This window comes from Nannospalax galili, unplaced genomic scaffold, assembly GCF_000622305.1.
Source record: "Nannospalax galili isolate Female #2095 unplaced genomic scaffold, S.galili_v1.0 scaffold115, whole genome shotgun sequence".
NCBI lineage: Eukaryota > Metazoa > Chordata > Mammalia > Rodentia > Spalacidae > Nannospalax > Nannospalax galili.
In genome coordinates this window covers 753,257-779,598 of record NW_008340588.1, presented here as the reverse complement: position 1 = coordinate 779,598, position 26,342 = coordinate 753,257, and the positions used below count along the sequence as shown (strand labels likewise).

The following is a 26,342-nucleotide window of genomic DNA, read 5'->3' as shown; positions in this document are numbered from 1 at the left end:
CTACTGTCTGTCTCTGTCTCTGTCTATGTCTCTGTCTCTCTCTCTCTCTCTCTCTCTCTCTCTCTCTCTCTCTCTCTCTCTCTCTCTTAGTCTGCATGGCAATGCATATATTGTCATGCAGACTCATGAATTAGTAAATCAATGTTAACATGATGGTGTTAGGAAACTACACCAGCATTAGCAGGCTTAGAAGACAGTGAGGGGGGACCCTTAACTCATGGGTTAGGCCCCACCTTCTATTTACCATATAAAAATTTGGAGGTTTCAGGGCATTTCTGAGGCCCATTCTAGGAAAGCTATTTCTTCCCAGCTAAAAGAATAAAATCTAAGTTCTACCTCTGGCCCTGGGTAGAGACATGACATTAATGTTAAAGATGAGAATAGTGCATATTATTTTCCCTCCCTTAAAAGTAAATCTAACTGGACCTGTTAATCACCTGTCCAGAGACTACTTCTCAGGAAACCTGATTCACCTGAACATAAACTAAGAGATGGGAGGAATAATTGTCTCTTTCATGGAGAGAATATATTCATATTCTCTAGGAACTCCTCCTCAAGGCAGTTGCTTGAATATCTTTACCACCATCTAACAATGGCGTACTTGGTAGATGAGGGCCCTTATCTGCATGTACCGTCATGGATTCCCCCTCTAAACAATGCACCTAGAAATCCGTTAGCAACCTAAGACCCCAGCCTGCATTGAGTTGTATCATGCACAGCCCACTCTGAACAATGAAATAAGTTTCTCCTCCCTTTGACAACCATCAAACTTCGATTCCATTTAATAATACTCTATGTCTGGATGCAAGAATAGGAAAGCCAATCTTAGCCTGAACTGGTTTGGGATGTATGTGAAATAAGGCAAACTGCATCATCTAAGTGAACTATTAATGAAAATTCCCTATTTACCATCTTATGTCTATGCATAATTGAGCATGCATCTGATTAAGATCACATACAGAGAACCACCCCTGCTATGCCCCTTAGCAATCAAATACCTCTTGAAGTCCAAAAAAAGGAAGCCCTAAACAACAACCAGGGCCCTGGAATACTCTCATTCATGTGGCCCACTGTCAATCTTGACAGCACATTCCTTTCCAATCTGTAATATCACTTTGCCTTGAATAAAACATTCTTGCTACATTGCAATCTGAGTGTGCCTTTATTTTATTCTTGAATAAGACACCAAGAACCTGGAAAGGCCTGGCCCAGATCCTGACCACCAATAGTACCTATTGCCCAGCACCTCTGCAGCTGTTTGTGGTCCTCGAAGGCTGACCCTACTACAGAAGGCTTTGCTCTTCTTCTTCCTCTTTCCAGCACCTGCTGAGAATTTCAGCTTGTCTACCCAACTGTTCTTCTCTCAAACCCCAATAAAATGATCTTCATGATTTCTTCTGAGTCCATATTTAAATTATTTCATCAAGACACATAGAACTTAGATGTGGACATCATGTTATGGTACACCCACAAGGCCATCCTCTTGTAACGACAATGTTTGTGATCTTACACATTAAACCCTCACTTACCGCATTGTCATGTATCAGCAGATTCACAGTTAGACAAAAGGAAAAAAGCATCTTGTCCTTTTCAAAAAGTGACCGGCAGACATTGACATAGAGTAAGTAAGTGAAGTGATCCTTGAGAATTTGGAGCCTAAGGGCCAGCAGAGGAGAAGGGAAGACACATAATACATTACACCATGAAGAAAATGCTCTTAAGAAAGGCCAGTACAAACATTTAGATATGTGTTCTAACACTTTCTGGTAAAATATTTCCCACCCAAATAATGAAGAATCTTCAATCACTGGATGTACTAATTTGAGGATTAGAGAGCCTACACAAGGTAGAAACACTTGAATTGCATTTTAGTGTTGAGTGATTAAAAAAAAAAATCTTCCTTTAAGGAAAAAAAAAGTACATGGTGTCTTAATTCTTTGAAGGATTTATAGGCTATTTTCAACTGCAAAACATTTGGGGGGGTGCTGAAATTTGACTTCTTTACAAAATAAATATTTTATAGTATATGAAATGAATAAAATTAATAACCCTTTTGTTTAATGGCCATTTAGTACTGAGCTCGCAACTCTATCAAAATTGGAGAAATCAAGAGATCGAATTTAAGTTCATTTCTATTTGCCAGAGAGAAAACACGGAAATACAAGTGATCACAAAATTTCCAACAACTTTCTAATAAGTGTTAACATGAGTGATCTATATTCCTAATAATTCCTAGTGTTAATATGATGGTTTATTCCTTTTAACATGATTATTACATGAAATGATCACTGAAGTCAAAAATTTCAAATATGCTTGTTTCATTGGATATGAAAACTATAATTTTAACTGTTGTTGACTGCAAACATATAGAGCTGATGACCAGCATGGATGAGTGACTCAGATCTTCTAAGCAGATCAATTATTCAGGGGAGAAACCAACATAGTTTATGAGTAAGAAAAAAGTATACTGTTTCTTAATGTGTTTAGGAAAAAAATTCTCCTTATCTGTGGCAAGATCTGAGCTAGTTTTAGACAGCCATCTTTGGCTACGGCTCATCCTAGTTCCTTGTTATTGTTGTTCTCATCTTCCTCTTCTGTCCATTTTCTTAACTATTTTACCCCTCACCAGCACTCCCATTAAGAGAATGACACCAAATGGATGTATCTTATTTCTAGCTAAGAACTCTGAAAAAAAAAGAAGTTTAGTAGAAAGGGCCTTGAAAATAGTCCTTGAAATACAGTTGAGTTCTTAGAAGTTTTAAATAACCCTTCTATTCTGGTTTCCATTGTTATGTTAATAGGTCTTTTCATGCATGAAATTTGTGTCTCCTGTAAGAGTATAATTAATACCAGGTAACTTGAATTTGGTCTTTCTAGAATAAAATAAAAGTACACATTCAAAGATCAAATTCCTCTTGCAGATAAGAAGGGGAAGATTATTTTAGTGGTCAAAATGTCAAAATGTCAGCAGTGAGGGGACAGAGGCAATGCCACACCACCACCCTCAGCAGTTTGAGCACTTCCCCCGGACTTTCAGGGACCTCAATCCAGGCCAAACTGAGATTCATGGCTTCAGAAGAATTCTGAATTCTTTCTTCAAAAGAATTTCAGGACTAGATGGTGTATGAAGCAGAGTCGGTGATTTTACTAAAGATGTTTTATATAGGCTTAAGCACCAAGATGTAAAGAAAGACACGTAAGTGGATTTATGCATATGTACATATGTAGACACACTAAACACACTAAAGTGAGGGTACGGCTTCTCAAGGGATAATATGGGAAAACAAGACATACCCATACTCAAGGGAGAGAGAGTGAGTAAGCAATTGTTGGCATTTCCTATGTACACCATTTTGGTGGCTCTCAAGTCACATCTCAAAAGGTTGCCAAGAAACCTTTATTATTATGATTATTATCTTTCTTTCAATAGGAATACTTGAAGTGGCTCCAGAGATGCCTTGGATGGGATTATAACCTGGCAAGGTAAAACCAGGAGCCACTACCAACACACAAAGGGCATAGGATAATTGTCTTCCCTGTAAAAGGGGTTTCTGGTGAGAGTCCAAGAAAACCATAGATTTGTGGCTGAGAAGGGAGGAGAAAGCCTTCAATCAGTCCTTAATTGTGTAGGATTCTTGCTCTGTTGTTGGTGAGGGGTTTCAACCAGATGCCTGGGTAAGGGGCTCCTTTTCCTTCTCATGAGCCCCACATTTTCCCTATCTTTCCATCCTTTCTCAATCTTATTAGAAGTTTGAGTTGAGTTCAGTCTCACTAGTGATGAAGTATATAGATTAAAATATGATATTTTAATAAACTATTCCAGTGGGAAAAAAGATTAAAAACTATCATTCAATATTGATATATTGATAAGTGATATAGTGACATAAAATAATTCATGTTTCTCTGATGAATTATGTATTTAAATAAACTTCCAGGAAAGGAACTTACAAATAAAGAAATAAGTATGGATATTTATTACAACATTATGTATAATACCTATTTCTTCTTTGTATTATATTTATAAAATGTATATTGTATTGAGATAAGGCACCTTCTTGATCATAATTATACCATATTGAAGTCTAGGCTGAATCTAGCCTCTGAAACCAAAAGGCAGTTGGCTCAGGGTATGGGAACAGAGAGGTGTGGTTCAGCTGCAAATGCAGCAATAGGCCACTAGTTGCCAAGGGAACAGGTCAGCATGTCCCTGGTTGCTCCTGCTAACCACAGATTTATGGCTTCTGTACTGTATGCTTGGCTTGCTTTTGCAAAATGGGAATTATTAGGGGGCTCTCCACCCCTAAGCTGTGGAAATGCTTAGAAACTTAAACTTCTCACCCTGGATGAAGTTTTTCTGTATAAAAACCTACCCTAATACTGACTGACAGGGCACTGCACTTGGGTTCCAACACTCTTGTGTAGTCACTGGCCAGCTAATAAAAGGCTTTCATTTGGCAAAACTTTGTCTGAGTGGTCTTCTCAGGTGAAACACCATACAATAGTACAGTTACTAAAACTATGTTACAGAAGAATATTTAATTGCAAAGAAGCATCTTGACAGGAGTGGTAGAAAAACAAAAAAATCTCTATGTGCGTTCAGGCACGTAAGTGTATTTATGTATATGTACATATGTAGATAAAGAGTTCAGGTTGACCCCAAATTTAATAAAACAATATCCTAGTTCGATCTTTTTCTATATCTTTTTCTTGCTACAGTTATTTAAGTATCTGCTACTGTTGAATAGGACCACCATCTTCCTGAGCTCAGCTGTGCCTGCTTGCCTAAGATCATCATAGCTGGGCTTGTGGACTAGTGAGGCCCCACATGGGAGAGGCAGGAGAGTCATGGAACCCTCACCTGAGTATCCAGCCACACCTCCAAACCTGTGATAAGCAATTCAGCCCTATTTGCACATGGCCTGAGAGAAGGTCTAGACCATAAAGGCTGGGGAAGGCTAAGGGAGGGTTTCTCTCCATTTTAAGGGGTTATGAGTAAGCTATCACCTGTGCTCAGGTGAAAACTTTGTGGTGTAGCCTTGGTGGGGGTCATCCACACTCCTATAAGTAAACCCTACCCCCATTGCTCTGTAAGTAAGTCCAATAAATTTACTGGTTTCCCAATGTGCATTTTGGTGGAATTGAACCTCAGTTGGTTTTGGGACCAAGGGAGGAGGGGTGGGAATTGTTTACATCACCCCCTCAAGGAATTTTAACAACAGCTACATACCCAGTAATGAATCATAGTTTATAAATAATACAAATTATTATAGAAATTTCATGGTATCTGCCACAGAACTCATACTATGTTCTTGATGTTACACTTAAATAATTATGAATAATAACCATCAAAAACAAATAAGAATGAAATACATTTATATACTTCAGTACATAGAAATGAGAAGTAGTTTTAGACCAATATTAAGATTCTAAAACAATTTTGGAAAGCAAGCTACTGTAAATAGTCTGTGCTTTCTGTGCTTTGGGGAAAGCTGAGTCCAATAGCTGCTAAGATCCAGCACTTAGCATGTTTACCAATTATTTGGAGATAACAAATCATTTCTATGAGAATTCATTCTCCCTTAGTTTCTGATCATCAGATAGCTTTTTAATTGGAAACTCTTATTTCACTGCAAAACAAAACGATGAAACAGGATTAGCTAGAAGACTCTCAGTTAACAAGGGAGTGTATGTGTGTCCTCCGTCAGCTCTATCCCTGGACATCCACCCACCACAGATGTGCTCATGTCTGTACCAAATCCACATGCAGGGATGCTCCAATCAGCAAACATTCACCATGGTCCTAGACTAGAAGCTCAACAGTGGAATGGATAAGTACTTTCAGGCATAATGTCAGGCAAAATAAAACTTAAAGACAAAAGGCTTTTAGAGAATCTAAAAATTCCAAGTATTTTCTCTTCTCTTTGAAATGTGCTTTTTAAAATTCTTATTTTATTTATTATTATAAGTGTGTGTGTGTGTGTGTGTGTGTGTGTGTACTGGTGTGCCACAGTGCATCTGTGGAGGTCAGAGAACAATTCTTGAAAGTCAGTTCTCTTCTTCAACTATGGCTTCAAAGAGGGATTTGAACTCATATCAGGTTTGTGCAGCAAACACTTTCCCCACTGAGTCATCTTGCCAGTCCCTAAAATGTTTTTATTTATTTATTTTTTATATTTATTATTTTTATTTTATGTGTGTGTATTGCCTGTGTGTAGGCAAGTGCACCTGTGTCATGCAATGCCCACAGAGGACAGAAGAGGCTGTAGGATCCCCTGGAACTGGAGTTAGGACAGTTGTTAGCTGCCATGTGGGTGCTGGGATTCGAACCCAGGTTTTCTGCAAGAACAACCAGTGTTCTTAACTACTGAGCCATCTCTCCAGCCCCCAGAAATGTTTATTTTTTTAAATCCCTCCAAAACCTAGTCAAGTCTTGCTTGTCTCTGTCAAGGTCCTGGGAAGCTCTCTTTGAAATATAAACATTAAGGGAAGAGGCCCTCCTCCCTCCCAGTGTCTGTGGAAGGCCAGGAGTCTGACTTCAGCAGGCTTCTGGTTCAAAAGACAACTCTGCCTCCCCTAATGTAAGTGTGAAATGTTTATTCTTCCTCCTGATAAAGTTAATTTGCTAACACGGATGGTCCTCTCCATTAGCAGAGTGAGGATGAACTAAGTGTGACTTTATGCTTGGCTGGTATAAAGGGGTGAGAGTGCCTTCTGTTTTTGCAACCTCTCTTCAGATTGCCTGTGATGTACAGCACATTTCTGGCTTCATGCTTATGCAATAATAAAACTGCTTTCTTTCTCTCTGCCTTTCTGGAGAAGATGTCTAGGTTGGGAGAAGATTAAGTTCTTAATTATTTTCCCCAACAATAGTCACACAATGGAGAACTATTTACAAATGAAAGTGACAAAACATTGCACTGCACAAAACAATATGTGCAAACAACGTTGAGTGCAAAATGCTGGACCTAGAACTCTCACAGTGATTCTATTTAGACCAAATTCTAAAACAGGCCAAGCTCATCTGTGGTGTTGGAAGCTGGGACAATGGCTACCGTGTGGAAGTGAAGTCAGTGACCGGAAGTGGACAAGAGGGTGTCTCTGGGATGCTGGTAAGTTTCCCGTCTTGAGCTGAGTGCTAGTTACACAGGGATGGTCCCTTAGGAAAATTTGTATCTGCATATTATAGGTATACTACTGTGTTCACCAAAGATTTTTAAATATGTCCTCTCTATTAATCTTTAAATATTTCACATATACAGTGGTCTGCATTATTTCTAAATAAAGAGTTTTAACTACAAATAAAAAAGCCGCATTTGTTTTCTATATTTTATCCAAATCTGGGTAAAAAGGACTTGATTTCTTTGAATTTCTAGGGGTTCATTACTAGAGTAAAGAAACAAATGCCAATATCTCAAATGAATTCTAACTTGGTATAACAAGAGAAAATTAAAGGAGTTATGTTTAAAGCATGAACTTGTTATAATTTTTCAATCCTATAAAAATGTGTATTCAGTGTCAGCCAAAGAACTTTTCTCAAAACTCCAACAAGAACCTAGATTTTAAACTACTTAGAGGATAACATTCTGGTGCATATTGTTTTAACCAAAGTTGAAATGAAGGACTGCAGTGAAAAGGAATATCATGGGTCAGAGAGATGGCTCAGCTGGTAAAAGCACTTGCCATGGAAGCCGCGGACCTGAGCTCAGATCCTTGAGCCCATATCAAAGTCAAATGGGGTAGTGCATGTCTGTAATCCCAGCATTTCTAATCAGCTGGTCTGGAGGAAGAGCAGTGATGAAGAGGAGAGACCCGGCCTCAAGCTAGGTAGAAGGTGAAGACCAACATCAGAGGTTGCCCTCTGACCTCCACATGTACATTGTTGCACATTCATGCCCTCGCACACAAATGTGTATATACATGACACACAAATAAATAAACAAACAAATAAATACATAAATATTTTTTAAAGGAGCAGCATTTACTATGTGGTTATAATGTAGTGAGTGCTGAAGTAAGTACTGGAACTTTGGAAATAGAAATCCTGTCTCAAAACTTGAAATCTAGTAGAGCAAACAGACATGCATGTTTGACTAACCCACATACTGGGAGTTTTTAAAAGGAAGACCAGCTAAAAATGTGTTTTCCCTTACTTCAGCAATCCCTCCTAACTTGAAAACTTTTAAGAACTAGAATAGAGAAAAAACCTAAACATTAGAAACAAATGCCAAACTATTCTGTAATAACAAATCAAATGAATTTTCATTCTCTCATAGACTGTTAAACAAGATTTAATTCTTGTCACTTCTTAAAACAGTCAACAGTAAAATACGATTTTATGTAAATAATAATTATATGTGAGAAATTCTGTGACTATCCAAAATTAATCAAAATCAGATTTCGGTAGTTTCTGGTTTTTTGTTTGTTTGGTTAGTTGGTTTGGTTTTGCCCTGGCACCTGACAGATTTTATATGCTCTATATCCAAATGTGAAACCCCAGCTTTGGGGAAATGGTTCACAGACAGTGAGAGTTGTTTCCTTTGGGGACATACTTTTAGCCATTAAGCTGTTTTGCAAATGGCAAATAGAGGTAACTGTTTCCTTTTTCTAGAATTGTATTAGAAACCTATATCTTTGTAAATAATTGCTTCACAGACTGGAGTTGGACATGTCTGTTTAACTTCTGACTCTCAGATTTATGTTAGGGAAAATGATTAGCCAAATTCATTTTTGGCACGCAGCTGTGATGCTCCTGCCATTCTGAAACAACAGTCAAAGCCATAAAATAACAAATGTAGTATTAATTGGTATTTCTTTTACATACCTTTTTGATAAGACTTCTGATTTCTCTGAATTTTCAATGGACAGGATGAAAAGGTTAATGAACCAGATCAGCGAATACTGATACATGGGTTCAATGTTGGCTAAATCAGCAATGGAGAAAAACAGGATAGAGGAATGGATGGCAATTGGGCGATAGCCCATTCGCATGGCATCAATCTTTTTCTCTGTCTCCTCAGCTACTTCCTGCTTTTGAGAAATCTCATTAGCCAAAGCCTTGGAGGAAGATAATATCTTAATAGCAGTTTCATCTTCTAATATATTGCCTTCTGAAGATGAAAGAACTTCTAAAATCTTGTCTTCTATTTCTTTTAACTGCCTGGAATGAAACAGTTTTCTCAGAACAAAAACAAATGGCTTAAAAATCACTTCAAATATGTATCCTTCTATAAGAAACAAAGAGCTTGTAACCTTAAAGAAATGCATCACTTTGTGACAAGTATCTGTAACAGGGATGTTGTGTAATTAATTTCTTATCTTGTAAAATGTCACAAAGATGGGCCTTCCTGCTCCAGTTTCCTCACTAATGATCATTTATGTGATACCTTGAGAGAAATAGGACAAGCCAGTCTTCTCTGCCAGCCTGTGCCTCAGCTTGGAGCGAACAGAAGTGCCGCTCCATTTATTTTCTAAAATGTTACATGACCCCTAGAACTTCACCCTCTTTACTTACAATATAGATATTATGAGCAGAAAATGGGATGCAACATTCATACTTTCATTCTACCATGCTCCAATGAAAACACAGAGCCTCCGTCACATAGTGAATACTTTGGAGCAAAAACTTTGCTGAAGGATTGAAACTGTGTGCTGTGTATGCTGCAAACTTTCCATTTCTTCTGGTGTCTAAGAAACAGACTCAGGAATGCAGTGTTGTAAATTAATGCAGAGGCTCTGTAACCTCCTGCATTTAAAATTTCCCATTTGGGGGCTGGAAAGATGGCTCAGCAATTAAGAACCCTTGCTGCTCTTGCAGCGAACCTGGGTCCCAGCACCCACAGTTCCCATCAGGAGGCTCACAACTGCCTGTAATCCCAGTTCCAAGGGGCCGTATGCGTTTCTCTGGCCTTTACACAAATGGCACACATACACACACACACATACACACACACACACACACACACACGAATAAAAATTAAAAATAAATCTTAAAAAAATCCCATCTGGCATATCTATGAAATCTAACTAAATAGATGTTTAAAATGTGTTTTAATTTATATTGTGCCCAACGTTTCTATGCTTCATGACATATCAAACCTTTTGTTTTCAGCTCCTTGCAGTATCAAGGCTTGCTTTTCTTCTTCAAGGTCTGGCCTTTCTCGCGCCACCACAATTCCCAAAAGCTGATCTTGCATTCCCTCTGGAGTTATCATGAAGTTTAACAATGTCACCTGTAAGTGAAAGAACACATTTTCAAAATGTACTTTTGTTTTCACAAAATTTATGGCTCAGGGTCTGTCCATAGAACTGAGTCCATTTGCAGCAGCAATATATATGCAAGTAGGGTCACAAAGCCTCCAATTAAAGCCTGACCACTAACTTCAAAACCTACAGAAGTCTGTCACAGAATGAAAGAGAAGACTTAAAGGGATTAGTTATTCATTCTCATTAGTTTCAGTCCAAACTGGTCTCATTTCTGACAACTCTTTAATAGGGAAATCTATCAGAATTGGGCTAGAAACAATCCTTAATATTGGCTGGACTAGCTGATTTACATTTTAAGGATCTTAATGCTGTCAAAATGTAAAAATCTTGTGAGAAAAGAGAAAAAAGAACACTGCAATTATTTGTCATTAGTGAAGTATTTTTGCAATACGGTAATGAGCCACTGTCCTGCATGAACATACACTAAAAAATGTACATTTTAGTAGTGTTCATCAAAGACTCTCTGCTGCCATCCATTCCATCCAGATACCTCATTGCTCTTACAGACCTCTCTGTCTCTCTGTCTCCCTGCCTCTGTCTCTCTCTGTGTGAACACAGGGTATGGTATGCACATGTGCATTGGCCACATCTTCAAAATTTTCCCTCTCCTGGTTCTTTCCCATAGGTACATATCCATGCTCAAGTCTCTCCTTTAAAAAGAACTGCTCACAAATTTTCCCAGCTGTAGAATGATCTCTGATCTCTGTGTTTCACAACTATATTTTGATGAAAATGCTATACATACACACATATATGTTTTCCATTTCCATTTCATTTAATTATCCAGCCCCTTCAACCTGCTCCTTTCCCTGTATCTATGTACTTATCCAAACACACAGCAATAAAACAGAAACTTTCTGGCTCTGGTCACCAATGAATCTACAAATCAATAAACACTTACTAGAGTGGCTTCCTCTGAAATTCTTAGTTTACTGATTCTCGTGTATTTGTATTTGTCTTCAGACATGTCTGCTGCCCACATGCCACATGTCTTAAGGGCTTCAACCCTGACTTCAGCCTTCTTTGTTCCTTTCACATCTTTTATTTCAGCTACACTGTGCACTTTTGGTGGAATCCCATGTATGAGAATTACTAAATGCCTCCCTGCTTGTCCTTCAGTGTCTGCTCTATCGCACACCCTTACCCTTGCAATCCACCAGATCAGCTCTTCATTTTCCAAGTTGCAGATCCACCCGCTCTTGACTACCTTCCCAGTGTGTTCCATTCCTCCCCCATCAACTTGCTGTGCACTTTCATTGGGTCCTAACTCCCTACAATACACAGTTGGTTGAATACAGTCATGAGTTTGTTCACTTCTCTAGAAGCAGCACAGGAAAGCAGAGGGGAAAGTGGGCACCTGAGGGGAAAGCCCAAGTCCACCATTCCACCACAGGAGGGTGTGTAGCAACTATCCAGGAAGCAGTTCTAGACTGTGCATAAGTGAAGACAAATAGTCTATATCACATGTAGACAAGAGCCCAACATTTTCTTTATTATTTACAATGTTAGAAATATTTCCCTAGCCTTGAAAATACTATAGTGATTTCATTGACTGAGACAAATCACAGCCTGGTGTTTGCCCCAGTTCTCATTAGTTCCTCAGTGAAAGGACATTTCCTTCTAGGAATCAGTCTTCTAAACTCATGTAACAACTCATGTAGGGAACGCTACATGTTATTGACCACTTTGTTCAAGAGGTTTAAATATATTGTATATCACAGCTTCCTGAGAAAAATTCCTATTCCTGCAGTAAAAATTCCTATTTTATCATAAACAAATCAGAGCTTTAATGAAAACTTTAAACAGGAGAACAAGTAGAAAAGAAACAAACCAAATGTGCAAACTACCTACATGTGATACGTCACAACCAGTCACACATCCACATATGCGGCTTATTAAATCGTTTCTGTGGTAAGGTGGTAATGTTTTGATTTCAGTCCACCCAAGGCGCTTGTGCTTGACAAGGCATCTTATTTGGATTAGAAAAGGCGCCTTCTCAAAACAGATGTGTAGCTCAATGTACTAGAACAGAGATACAAGTAAAAACCCAGGCAACTATCAACACCTGATTTTTTCATAAAAATGCTAAAAATTATATCGGAGAAAAGAGCCTCTTTACCAAGTGGTGCTGGAAAAATTGAATATCCACATGTAGATTGAAATTAGATCCTATCTCTAACCCTGCACAAAAAAATCAACTCCAAATCAAAGGCCTTAATATAATACCAGAAACTCTGAAACTATTAGAGGAAAAAGTGGGGCAAACACTTCAAGATAAAGGCACAGGCAAGGACTTTCTGAATAGGAACCCAGTCACTTGGGAAATAAGGCCAACAATGGATAAATGGGACCTTATGAAATTAAAAAGTATAGTCAAGGGAACCATGGTTGAGTGAAGAGACAGTTCACAGAATTGCAGAAAAATCTCCTCTTCCAACTATACAGCTGATATAAGATTACCACCTAGAATATATAAAGTACCAAATAAAAACAAAAATAAAAGCAGAGCAAGAAAACAAACCACCCAATCAAAAAGTTCCCGAAGGATGAAACATAATTGGCAAAAACATATGAAAAATGTTTGAACTCAGTAACCCATCAGAGTAACAAAAATCAAAACTATATTGAGATTCCAGATAATTCTAGCTAGAATGGTAGTCATTAGGAGAATAAACAACAAATGCTGACATGGATGTGGACAAAATGGAACCCTTATTATACCCTGCTTGTGGGACTGTAAACCACTTCAACCTCTATGGAGGTTTCTCAAAAACTAGAAACATATCTATTATAGGACCCAGCTATACCACTCCTTGGTATTTACCCAAAGGACTGCAAGTCAATGTATCATGAGAACTTTGTGCATCACTGTTTATTCCAGCACTTCACGATAGGTAACTTATGAAACCAACCTAGGTGCCCATCGGCAGAAAATGCGGCTTAAATATATACTATAGTTTTTTTAACCATAAAGAAGGATGAATGGGTAAGGGGAGGAAGAAGAGAAGGAGAAAAATGAAGAAGAGAGGATGAGGAGGAAGAGAAGGAGGAAGAGGAAGCTAATCCTTCTGTTTGCACACTCCACTCCACACTTCACCAAGTTCCAACACAGGAGCTCAGGGTAAGAGTTCAGCCTTGTTCAACTCAACTCAAACAGGGTACAAACTGTAGGACCATGACATTAGCCACCTCTTTCCCATAAGGATGAGTAATGTTTTCTTAACAATGGGATGGTGGGGTTTTTTTGTTTTGTTTTGTTTTTTTTAAGGAAGGATTTTAAAGAATAGGAGACTAAAGGGTGTGAATGCCTCCTATGTTAGGATAGGATTCCTATGTTAAACCTCACCCACCCACAACTCAGGGACCATTGTGGAAGAGAGGGTAAAAAGATTGTAAGAGCCAGAGCTGGTTCATGAACACAGGGAAGCAGAGGCTTTCAGGCCACTGGAAGCTTGCAAATGTGAGTTTGTGGAAGTGGTGGCATTGAGCACGGAACCTGTGCTAACTCAATCAAAAAAGGGCCCAGAGTGAAGCAAGAGAAATGGGTGGTGGGCCAGCCTGAGAATTATTGGAGACTGATTACTACTTTACTTATGATCTCTAGATAGGCTAACTAGACTCCACTGAATGAATTTACACTGAAGGATATCTGAATACAAATGCTTGACAGATAGACTTTAACATGTCTGGCAGAATACATGAGGTCCAATGGGGAAAATGGAGCATGAATGGGAGAAGGGGTCTAAATTTAAGAACTGTTATATGAAATGTACAAAAGTTCTTTGGGGCTGGAGAGATGGCTCAGTGGTTAAGAACACTGACTGTTCTGACAGAAGATCCGAGTTTGAATCCCAGCACCCACATGGCAGCTCTAGTTCCATAGCTCTAGTTCCATGGGATTCAACAGTCTCTTCTGTCCTCCACGGGCACTGTATGACACAGGTATACTTCCCTACAAGCAGGCAATACACACATACATATAAAATAAAAATAATAAATAAAATATTTTTTTAAAGTTCCATTTAAAATTTTAAAAAAGGACTCAGCAGTTAAGAACACTGACTGTTCTTGCAGAAGACCGGGGTTCAAATCCCAGCATCCATGTGGCATCTAACAACTGTCCGTAACTCCAGTCCCAGGGGATCCAACTGTCTCTTCTGACCTCCATGGGCATTGCATGACATGCAGGCAATACACACATACATATAAAATAAAAATAATAAATAAAATATTTTTTTAAAGTTCCATTTAAAATTTTAAAAAAGGAAGGTCCAAATGTTACTTGTTAAAATTGCTGTGAGTTCTGTAGAAGGTTCGGAGGTTTTGCCTCACTAGTAAACTGCTGACAAAGGTTTTCCTTTCCTTTAAATTGAAAGCAGGGAACGCTGTTAGTGGGGCGCTGCCCTGTCTTCATCTTTGTCTTTTCATCCCAGTATTCTGAGATCTGGCTCCTGACAGGAGAATACCCAGGTCACTACCTTTCCTGGTAAGAGACTATTCCCTCTGTAGGGACACAGTCATTTTGTTTTTGGATGGAGATTTACTACCTGGGCAATAGATGTAAAGTAGCCTCCTCTGGTGCCCTAGAAAGGTGAGTCACCCAGGCTTCTGCTTTGTGCTGGGCACTGGGTGTCATCTGGCTTATTCTTTTCCACTTGCTCAGTTGCTGGCCTATGATGACACTAAGTATAGGTTATATAGACATAATCAAAAGTTTAGATGAGATAATCAGCAATTTCTGAAATTCAGCAACCTGGAAAACTTCCTAGATGTTATGCAGTTCTCTAGTATTTTGGCATTTACTCATGAAAAATTATAATTATACTAACTACACAAGCCACACATACTTTCATGCAAAAACAGTGTCAGCAAAATGCACATTTTGTAACTCTTATTTCCCTGCGTTCTCATACAGGAAGCATTCATTACTAGTTGGATCTTTTGAAACCAAGATTATGTAAATGTAGCTACATGTTCATAGACAACTTAAAATTGTATAAATATGGTAAAATAATTTTATTTTCATTTAGACTCAGAAGAATTATAGCAGCAAGAAACCTTTCCCTAGAGTGCTTTTGAAAGCAAAAGGTATATGAAATGTCCTAAAACATAGAAGGGAAAGGAAATATTCAAATTTGGAAATGAAAGCCAATAACTGCCTATGTTTCCTAATCCCTGTTTAATCAATCCCAGCAATTAAAAAATAACAGAACAGTAAGGCACTCTGGGGATGTTACAGATCTCAATGCTAAACCAGAATCAGTTTCCTCCCCATAGAGCCTTCCGACTTCAACCATAATCAGTTATTACTGAAGGAAGAATTATGTCACATGTGACACTTTCACATACTTTGTTGCAAAGTTAAAAGTGTTTTCTACATTGTTTATTAATTTTTTTCCTAAAACAGCCTTGGGATCTTATTTCCTCTTAGGCTTCATCCTTTTTCACTTATATAAAAGTTAAAATAAAGCTAATTGTTAACGCTCATAGGCACACTGTCCACTAAGCCTTACTCTAAGCACTTTACATGGATTAATTTATATAATTCTTCACACCACTTGATGATATGGCAACTTTGATTAGTATCATTTATGGATGAGAGGACTGAGGCACAGGGAGGTAAAATGATGTGACCCAAATCACACATCTGGTGAGAGACAAAGCAGCTGTTCAAATCCATGCAATTATCTAAGCGAGCCTCTTTCCTAATAGGCAAATAGATACTAGGTATTTTTCATGTGTTTAGATAACATAATGTATTTAAGCTAATTAAAACAGTGACCATGGCATTCCATTATGTTTTTAAAACTCAGCTGAATTGTCACTCCATCTCCTCCAGTCCTGTCATCATTAATGTCCAGTCTAAGTGTGTCAACTCTGAACCTCCAGACATATTGCAGCCACCACTACCCTACTGCCAACATCTTTTCTGGTCCACACAATGCAGCCACTCTGCACACACTGTGCTCTGTGCATGGTGTGAACCTTTTAAGAGCAGGCATCCTGTTCATTCATCACAGGAGGAATGAATTACACCATGGTGGTCCATGGTGGTCCATCCCTTGCCTCTCTTCAGAGATGCCTGTGTTAGTTTAAATATTTCAAATAAAGGAGAGCATTCAAACACACTGAATAAATCTTTTCTTTATATGTAGTTTCCAAGCCAGAATCAATATGTCCTAATGTCCTCTCATGGATGGTTCTGGAAACAAACCCACCTTTCACTCGCTCACTCAGTCACCTCACAAACACTGAGTGCCAACCAGGGCTGAGAATTAGAGAGACAAAGCTATGGTATGGACCCTAAACCTCCAGGAGCCCAACTGTAGATCAATGTCTCAATTCTTTTAATTGAATAAAACTTTAACTATTCCCTTTAAAGGAAGTTTTAATATCTTAAAAGAACATCGATAGAAAATAGTTCTTTTAAAATAATTCTATAAAATCAGTTATCAGCAGCCTTAGCCTGAGAAAGAAAACTGGAGTTCTGTTTCCGAATGTCAGTTCCAATAATGACATACTACCATTTATTGCAAAGAAAGAATGTAACTATGTGTCATCTGCTTTTAACAATGAAAATCCAAGAATAGTACCAATTGTGGAAATTAGATTCTGGTCTTTCTTCCCAGAGTGTCGAAGGTTCCTTTAGTACTCACAGGCATGCACAAGAGCAGCATTTGGAAATTATTATTACAATTTCAGGAAATGCAAAAAAGAAACAAAATTCAATTTTCTTGGGAAGACCTGTTCCTCTTATGGCTGAAGAGGAAAATGCAGTCAGTGATCATGAAGTTTGATAAGGAAAGTTTCACTAAGGTACTGGCCTTGACTGACGTCTCAGGGAGGTAGTGCGGGTTTCTCAGTTTTGTGGTGATGTAGAAGCGGAAGTCGGGGGCATACTCAATGGTAGAGTCTCCAAGCCGGATGCACAAACTCCCACCCTGCTTGAAGGTTTGCTTCAGTAGAAGAGGCTCCAGAACTGGATCCAATTCTTCTCCAACATTTTCTAGCAACACTGGAGTCAGTCAGAAAAAGATTTTTATTTTAAATATTGGCTAGCCACATTCAATTCTTGAGTTCTTTTGGCTTTCTAGATTGCTTCTATTCCCACCTGCCTATAAAGTTATTTTCTTCTTCTAAGAGTACAGAAGAACAACATCATAAAAATACTGCTTGCTTATAGTAAGGGATCATCAGCATCTGGTCATCCCACCAGCTTCCACATCCTTAGCCAACCAGCCTGGCTTGGGGTACCCCAGCTGACCTGGCACTCATTAGAGATCTAGCCATGATAACAGAGAAAAAGCATTGCCAGTATAGTTATTTCAGAGATCACTGAATTTTTTCATAAAATAACTCATACATATTGTAGAACATCTGCAAAATACAGGAACATACAAGGAAGAAATTGAGCAGCTACCTCTAATCAGATTCTCTGTTTCTCTCTCCTCTCCCCATCACAGTTTAGATTGCCATATATACACTTACAGAATATTTAACAAAACTTTATATAGCATAATTATTTAATGAAAAATTTACCCTTCAATACCTCTATCCATTTTTCACACATACTTGAGATTAAACAAATATCAAATTTTATGCCATGATTAGTTTGCTTGACATTATAAAAATTTCCTATCCTGGGACTAGAAAGATGATTCAGTGACTTAAGAACACTCGATGCTCTTCTACAATCCCTGGATTTGGTTTCCAGCACCCCCAGGGCAGTCCACAACCATCTGTAACTCCAGTTCCAAGGGATCTGACACTGTCATCTGGCCTTCACATGCATATGGTAACACATGCAAATATGCATAAAATAAATAAGGAAGCTATTCCTTAAAAAATTCCAGTACTATTAAAACTCTAATAAACATATTACTGTTCTCTCATTTTTAAACCAGTGATGTTTTTAATGCTATTGTATTTAGATGTTTTCCTGCTCTAAGCAATAACTATCATTAGAAACAAAACTTGGCATTTAGGAATATTTCTTTCTGATAGCATTCTAGAAGAGAATCCAGAGACAAAAGACTTCTGACATGGTTAAGGATCCTAGCATATTTGCTAAGTTACGTTTTACATTAGCGTGCTGAGGTTCAGCCAATTTCGGATCAAGGCACCTTCTATGTGTCCTTCAAAAGACTAGGAGTAAATCTGGACTGGAAAGAGGGTGCTCAAGGCAGTGGGATGATAGATGTTTGCACTCCGGAGTGCTTCCCTCCCCACAGGAAGCTGAAAGAGTTCCTAAAACTATCTTCTAATCTGTTTCCTTCACTGTTTGGAATTTGGCTAAAGAGAGACATAGCAGAGAATTTCTTTTTTATTTTTAAATTATTTCTTTTTTCTTATTTTCTTATTTTATGTGTATGAGTGTATTGCTTGCACGTATGCAAGTGCATGTGCATCATGCAGTTCCCAAAGAGGTCAGCAGAGAGCATCAGATCCCCTGGAACAGGAGTTACAGATGATTGTTAGCTGCCATGTAGGTGCTAGGATTCAAATGTGGGTCCTCTGCAAAAGCAGCCAGTGCTCTTAATCGCTGGGCCATCTCTCCAGCCCTTTTTAAATGTTTTCAATGTGAACTTTTTGTTGAATTTTTGTGGATTTCATACATCTTAATCATATTTAGACCCACTCCCCTATCTGCACCCTCCATAGCCCACCCACAGGATTTCATGCATTCTGTCATATATGTTAAGCCAAATCGAGTCAAATTCATGTCCTCAGATGTCCTTCAGTGTGAGTTCATCCACTGGAGCCTGTTCAGCCCTATCTATCATCACACCCTTAAAAAAGATCAACTCTCTCTCACCCGGCAAGGGATCAGCTGCCAATATTTCCTTAGTTAAGGTTGGAGTCTCCTACCCATTTCCCCAGTTCTGTGGTGGTTTTTGTCAGATTGTTTGCATGGATCTTGTGCAAGCTGTCACTATTGTGGTAAGTTCATATGAACAAGTTCTTAGGAGCCCACAAGACTCTTGTTTCATTATGGTCATGCACCACCCCTGGCCCCTGTCTCTTATAATCTTTCATTTTCTGCTTATAAAATTATTGTTTTTCATAGTTAAATAAAATGAGTGCATCATTATATATTAAATGATAATTTTCTTTTGTCTCCGTTATTCCATTTTCTCACTATTATTAATACAATGCAGTGAACATTTGACCAATTCTGTGTCTATTTCTGATGCTCATCAGGCTAGAGTCCCAGATGTGAAATTCCTGGACTCTCAGGGACATTTTAAATCACATTACCAGATTACTTTCCTGAAAAGCTGAGTTGCAGTAAGAACTCATTTGGTTATTTATAGACCTGTTTTTACACAGTATTACTGTATAAACAAATGCTGGACATCATGATGACACTGTACTTTCCTGTGACCCACACACAACTTGGAAACCATGGACTAATGCAGTGTAGCGGCTTAGGCACAGACAGCTGAAGTAAAGGTCTAGTCAGGTCTTGCCTTGGGTATTGTGGCATTTACCACTTGATAGGTAAAAAATATATTAAAAATTTGTATTTGGGCATTTTACCTGTTTCTTTAACTAAATATATGTTTTCTTCTGGAAAGTGTATGTTAGTATTTGTTCTCATTTTCCCACTGTAGACAGGGCATGCTATTTATAATAAGGTTCAGTTGTGTCAGAAACTCCCAATAATAGTAGCATCAACAAGGGAGATTTATATTTTATGTCAAGAGAAGCCTCAGGCAATTGTCAGAGGGCTGAAAGGACTGTCTAATCTGTGAGGGATCCAAGTTCCCTTCATCTTGCCAGTGTCACCCTCTCCACATGTGGCTTTGATCTCTATGGCTGATAAGGTATTTCAAGTCATATCCACATTTTGCCCATCAGAAAGAAAGGAAGAAATATCCTTTAAGGATTCTTCTTGAGAGCCCCAAATGGCATTTCTACTTGCACCATATTGGCAAGAACTTAATCATCTGATCAAAGCCATCCATAGTTGGGTTATCTGCAACCACAACAAAGGTTAGGAAATATGTATGAACTAGTCACTTTGATTGATGAGACAAAGACACTGGAGAAAGACAAAGACAACTTAAAAGAGGAAGGATTTATTTTGCTTTATGGTTTCAAAGATTTCACTCCATGGTCACTTGTTCTCATCACTATGGATCTGTGGCAAAATAGAACATCATGGTAGAGAGGGTATGGCAGGGGAAAGCTCCTCACTTCATGGCAGCCAGGAAGGGGGGGCAGTCAAAAACAAAATATACTCTTCAAAGACATGTGACCAGTAACCTTCTTCCTCCAACTAGCCATCCCCCCAATTGTTCATTTGATTGTAAGTTCATCAATGCATTAATCCCAAACCATAACAATGTATTTACACTGTCCTAAAAGATGAAGTTTAAAAGAACTTCCTAAATGTATGGAAGAGAACAGGATAGGAAACGATGCCACACTGCTGTAAGAACTCCACTTCCTCGTTCTCTGTTCACCAGTCTGTCTTTCTTTAAGCTAATAAGCTGCATGAAAGCAACAACCAGGTCTGTCTTGTTCATGTGGTGTTTCCAGTGCCTGCCATGAAGCTTAGTGTGGTGGGCAGCTGCAAATTAAATGCATATTAGTGGAGTGACTAAATAAGTAAATGAAAGAAACATTTAAGAAGTAGTTTGGCAGCCTTAACACAAAGGGGACTGAAAGGAAAATGCCAGCAGTTAATATGGGAAGATAAGGAAGGTCCAGGTCCACACATTCTCCCATTCAATGGAATGGTATTGAAAGATCTATACGGAATGACTTCTTTCTCAGCAATATTTATATAATGACCATATTCTACATAGCTTATTGACTGGGGTATCTGATACCACTGCATCTTTACTTTCTAGAACATTGACTGTCAAACATTTTAAGTAACAGAATCTTTTTTTTTCCTCAGAAAAGTATTTTTATTTAAACTCAAACCAAAAAAGAAAAGACATGTAGCCCTGGTTGAAGGAGAGGCAGGTGAACTGAGCCTCTGCCATCTCAACCCAGGCCACCTGCGAAGGATGCATTATCAGAAGCCGTGGTGCCTGAATAGGCCAGTATCTAAAGATAACTTCTAAAATGGAAGCGTCTTTAACCACTCAGGTTTTCCAACTTTAACAGTAACTGATTCTTTTATTTGATAGTGAAATACAAAAATAGATTAAAAATCTGTCGTTTCTTTTTCTATGACAGATAAAGACTTTTCACTTCTTTCTGATGAGTAATGTTAGAGGATATGGTAAATAAATCATTAACCATTTAAAGTGATTCATTTAAAAAATAGGTTAAATTGACTGAAAGTCTTGCTTATGGGACACAATAAAAGGCTGGACAGAGGCAGAAGGCTTGGGGACCACTTCCAGCACTCCCCTTAACTGACTGTGCAAACCTGACTGAACCATTTTACTAACTTTCTCTAATACCCCATCTACCTTGTTAATAAAAGAAGCAATGAGTTACAATTGGAATTCAAACTTTCATGGACACAACTCAAAGAAATACATTTCAATCCTTGATCCAGTACACAATGCACATACAAAACTTAAAGAATTCATGAGCTAATGCTCATCCTACTTCGTGATGGGCAAGCACAAGTGCTCTGTCCTTTCCTATTGTATTTCAATAATGTAGTATCGTTTAAGATGCAGTAGGGTAGCTCTCTCTTCTGTGGTTATGATCTATAATTTGAAAAGCACTAGATTGATCACTGTTACCCCTTCTGCTCTATAATTACGAAATTTAAACACCACAATATGTGGCTGTAATCAGTGAATTCTCAAGAATGCCAAGCAGATGGAAGAAGCTCAAGTATCATTTGTCTTTTATTATCCCAAGAACATTTTAATATTTATATTAAGTAATTTTAATTACTTAAAGCATTTAAGATGTGAATTCCTTTTTCTGATTTCACACAGGGCATCGTCTGTGACTTTCTCATTGTATTTTAAGATAATACAAATAAACCATCTAACATGCTCAACAACACTATAGAAACATAGGGCTGGGGTACAGCCTAGTGGTAAAGCATGTGTTAAGCCTACACAAAGTTCTGACTGTGATCCTCTGTACTGTAAAAAACAACACAAACAAACAAACCATATGAATTGAGCACTTATCAAACAGTACTTTAAGTGTCCAATAAATAGTAATTTCTTCCTCACACTATACAGCTAATGTGTAGATGAGGAAACTGAGTTACTAAGCCAAACACTGAGTGGCAAGGGAAATACTCTGAATCTAGAGCCAGTGGCCCTGCCCAGAACAGCACATGGCTAGTGAAAGATACTCATCTTCCATCTTTATTACAGTAATACATAAATGGTCCTGATGTCACACAAGTGAAATATCTGTGAGTAGAGATTATGTTTCCCTTTTTGTGCAACTCCTGTATCACCCACTGTACCCTAGATACAGTTGCTCTATTTCACAGTAGGGTAATTATAGAGAACATATTGCATACTTTTCTAAAAAGCTAGAAGAGATTTTGAATTTTTTACCTCATGGAAATGATAAATGCTTGAGGATATCTTCTCCTTGATTTGAGAGAATGTACACATACATCAAAACATTGTACCCAGTAAACATATACAATTTTATGTGGCAATTTAAAATAGTTTAAAATTAAAGAACACCAATTGAGTGAAACACCACATGTATGTACACGTCAGTGTGTCCATTATATACACACAAAATCTTTTATTTTTCTTTAGACTTTTTCATTTCATGCTTCCATTAAAAAAATCTTAAAATTACACTTGATGCTCAAAAACCAATTAAGATGACTGTAAGATTACTGGTATGTTTACTCTTCCAGACTGTGCTGGCTGTAATAGCAAGAGGGGCTTGCTGAACTTCTCCTGGGGCTAAATACAGCATAGTTTCACAAGTATTTCTATTTATTTGGTCACCATTTGATAAGCTACCCAGATTTTAAAATGGGACCCAGTTAACTCAAATCACAAGTATTCTCATTCCATCATTAATAAATAGTGAGAGACCAGCAAAGTCTTCACTTACAGTGAGCCTGTCACAGATGTTTTCTTTCTTTTTTAAAAAAATAAAAAACAGTTTACAAAAGCCTACAAGCTTTGCACTCACTGTGCCCTGTCCAAACATTTCCATATATCCACTTGTTATTGTCTACATACCAGGAGTGCCAAATTGGATGCAATTTTCCAGAGTCCTGACATAGTCAGGATCATTAAGTTTAATTAGCTGAAGACTGTTGGCTTTCTCCATGTTCTTGATCCATTTATTAGCCTGACCTTGAGGATCTATCATCAGAGGCCACCTTCTTGCATTCCTGAAAAAAAGAAGAAAGGTAATTATGCTCAAACCTTGATTGATTTCTGTGCTATTCAAATTTACCATTTATTAGTAATATTTTTCTTTTTAACATTATGGAAAACCATGTTCTTTATAGAAAACTAGGCACATTTAAACTGAACAGGCTGCTAGACCAACTACAAATGTCATCACACAAAGTAAAGACAAATTCCTTTACTCCTTTCTGAAACTTACAGTCTAATGTTAAGCTATATGTTTGAAAATGTCTACTACTCTTGCTAATATGTCACAATGGAACTCCAGTTTCTCACTACGACTTGCCATCAATTACTCTGGTGACCTGGACAAGTTATTTCATTTCCTTAGCTTCTACATGTTGTCATTTGTACAAGAAAAAAATAAAGGATTGGAAGTTCTCTCTCTCTCTCTCTCTCTCTCTCTCTCTCTCTCTCTCTCCATTAAAGATATAATGGTCTAAAGAAATATAAAAACATAGCGTTACAGCATCTAGCCTTCATAATAGTTACAAACACTTCAGTGATATAACTGTGAGCACAATCATTGTTTCAATATTTCACGTCATCTGTGTAGCTCTTTGTTAACTTGGCTTCTGATTGTGAGTTTCCTGTGGACAGAAAAATGTTCTCTGAAGACTAGGATTTAACACCATAAGAGAGCTCATCGCTATTGGTTTATTCTCACTCACATACCCCCAGCAAGTGTTAAGAATAAGAGTAGTACCCATTAAAATCCAGCTTATTTCCAGAGTTAGGGGTGTTATGAAAAAGTTAGCCAGTATCTGCCATCTCCTTGTGGAATACAGTGATGTGTCTTCTTGCCTTGTGTGACACATAGTCAGCATTTTAATTACTATTCTTTTGCTTTCTCTTAGGTGTTACGATAGACACTAACCACAATTCTGGCCAACTTCTTCAAAATAGTCTCATGTTCTTTTAAAACTGAGCAGAGAAAATTCATGTAGAACATTAGAAGAGCAGAGGGGGAAATAAAAGATAATGGTAGGAAAACAAATGTGCAGATGGAGCAGGATGGTATTCAATACACTCTTCCAAAATGGAAGTAATTAAGTTCCAGCTTCATAGGAAGCACGCAGTTCAAGGGGAAAGGGAGAAAGACTAGCTTCTTAATTTCCATATTATGTAAGGTGTGAGTCAAATTGAACCACCATAACAAAATACTACAGAGTTGGTGGCTTAAACAACAGATATTCTCTCACAGTTCTTGAGTGTGAAAGTTCAACCTCAGAGTTGGTTTCTCCAGAGGCCCTCCTCCTTGACTTGCACATGGCCACCACCTCAATGTGCCCTCACGTTACTTTTCTCTGTGCAAGAGCCTGTGGTGTCTCTTTTCTTACTATGACACTAATCTTATTGGAGGTCTCTGCCCATATCACCTTACTTAACCTTAAAGACTGCTCCAAACTGCCCATTATGGGCTAGGGTTTCAACATGAAAAACCCAGGGCATGGTCCTTTACTCGATAACATTAATTATATTTAGAAATGAAACAGATCAAGATTAGTATAAGATCTTAGATACAAGTAATAAAAAGACAACCAGATGCTTAAGAAAATAAAGGAGTATGAAAGAAAATTATAAAGAAATAAAAACAATAAACATGCAGGGCTGGAGAGATGGCTCAGTGGTTAAGAGCACTGACTACTTTTGCAGAGAACTCGGGTTTGATTCCCAGCACCCACATGGCGGCTACGAACTGTCCTTAACTCCAGTTCCAGGGCAATCCAAAGCCCTCTTCTGACCTCCACACCATTGCACGACACAGGTGCACTCACATACATGCAGGCAATACCCTCATACACATAAAATAAAAATAATAAATAAAATATTTTGAAAAAATAAATAATAAACATGCAAATTTTTTGTCCTGTCACATTTTAGGAATATTGCTAGGCTTGGAGAATGATGTGTTAAAAGGCGTTTAGACTTCTCCAAAGAAACTGAGCAACTCACTTGTCTTTCTGTTGCCCCCACATTTTTTACCCATCATACCCAGGTTCATGCTGTTCCTTTGTCCAAAAAGCACTTCTTCCCCATCTTTCCATGACCCTGTTCTACTCATGCTTCAAGGTCAGCTCCAACACTGCGTGGCTCACAAGCCTGCTTACTTTTTTTTCATTATGAACCTCTTCAACAATTCACCCACATTACATTCATGGCACTTTCACAGAATGCTACTACTGTATTAGAGCAGTCCTACCATTTCCTAACTATTTTCATTTTTTTCCTTAGATCAAATAAATTTTATATTTAATAAGTCACTAATTTGAAAAAGCAAAAACATTTAACAATACATAAGTCAAATCATTAAAAAATTTAAATTATCTACATGATTATTTTTGCAGAGAAAATGCTGATCTAACGAATAGTGTCACAAAAAAATCAGGAAAAAAAGAAAGACTTCTGATGTTCACCAAGATAAGCCCATTTTACCCAACGTCTTCACCTAAAAATAAAAAATAAAAAAAACTGTACAAAATACAATAAATGCAGAGCTAGAGTGATGGTTCAGTGGTTAAGAGCACTGACTACTCTTGCAGAGGACCCAGGTTTGATTCCCAGCACCGACCTGTTGGCTAACAAATGTTTTAAAATATTTTATGTCTTACAGGACTTATACTGAGTTCAATATTGTATAACTGTATTAACTCAACTGTGAACCTAGAAACTTGCAGCCACTTGTGAAAGAGATGTACTCTTGCTCTGGAGTGTGTTACTGAATATGTTAAAGCTGTAATGAAATGCTTCTTCTAA

At 37.9% G+C, this 26,342-nt stretch overlaps 1 protein-coding gene across 1 annotated transcript in view; it reads right to left on the bottom strand.

The window, feature by feature from the left end:
* Positions 1 to 26,342, bottom strand: part of Dnah7 (dynein axonemal heavy chain 7) — a 285,457-nt gene that overhangs the window by 75,094 nt on the left and 184,021 nt on the right. The window contains exons 48-52 of the mRNA XM_008835602.2: positions 23,412 to 23,566; positions 17,088 to 17,278; positions 10,096 to 10,229; positions 8,822 to 9,157; positions 1,530 to 1,656 (exon numbers count right to left, since the gene is read on the bottom strand). Coding sequence (XP_008833824.1) covers positions 1,530 to 1,656; positions 8,822 to 9,157; positions 10,096 to 10,229; positions 17,088 to 17,278; positions 23,412 to 23,566 — 943 coding nt within the window. The remainder of the gene's footprint in view (positions 1 to 1,529; positions 1,657 to 8,821; positions 9,158 to 10,095; positions 10,230 to 17,087; positions 17,279 to 23,411; positions 23,567 to 26,342) is intronic.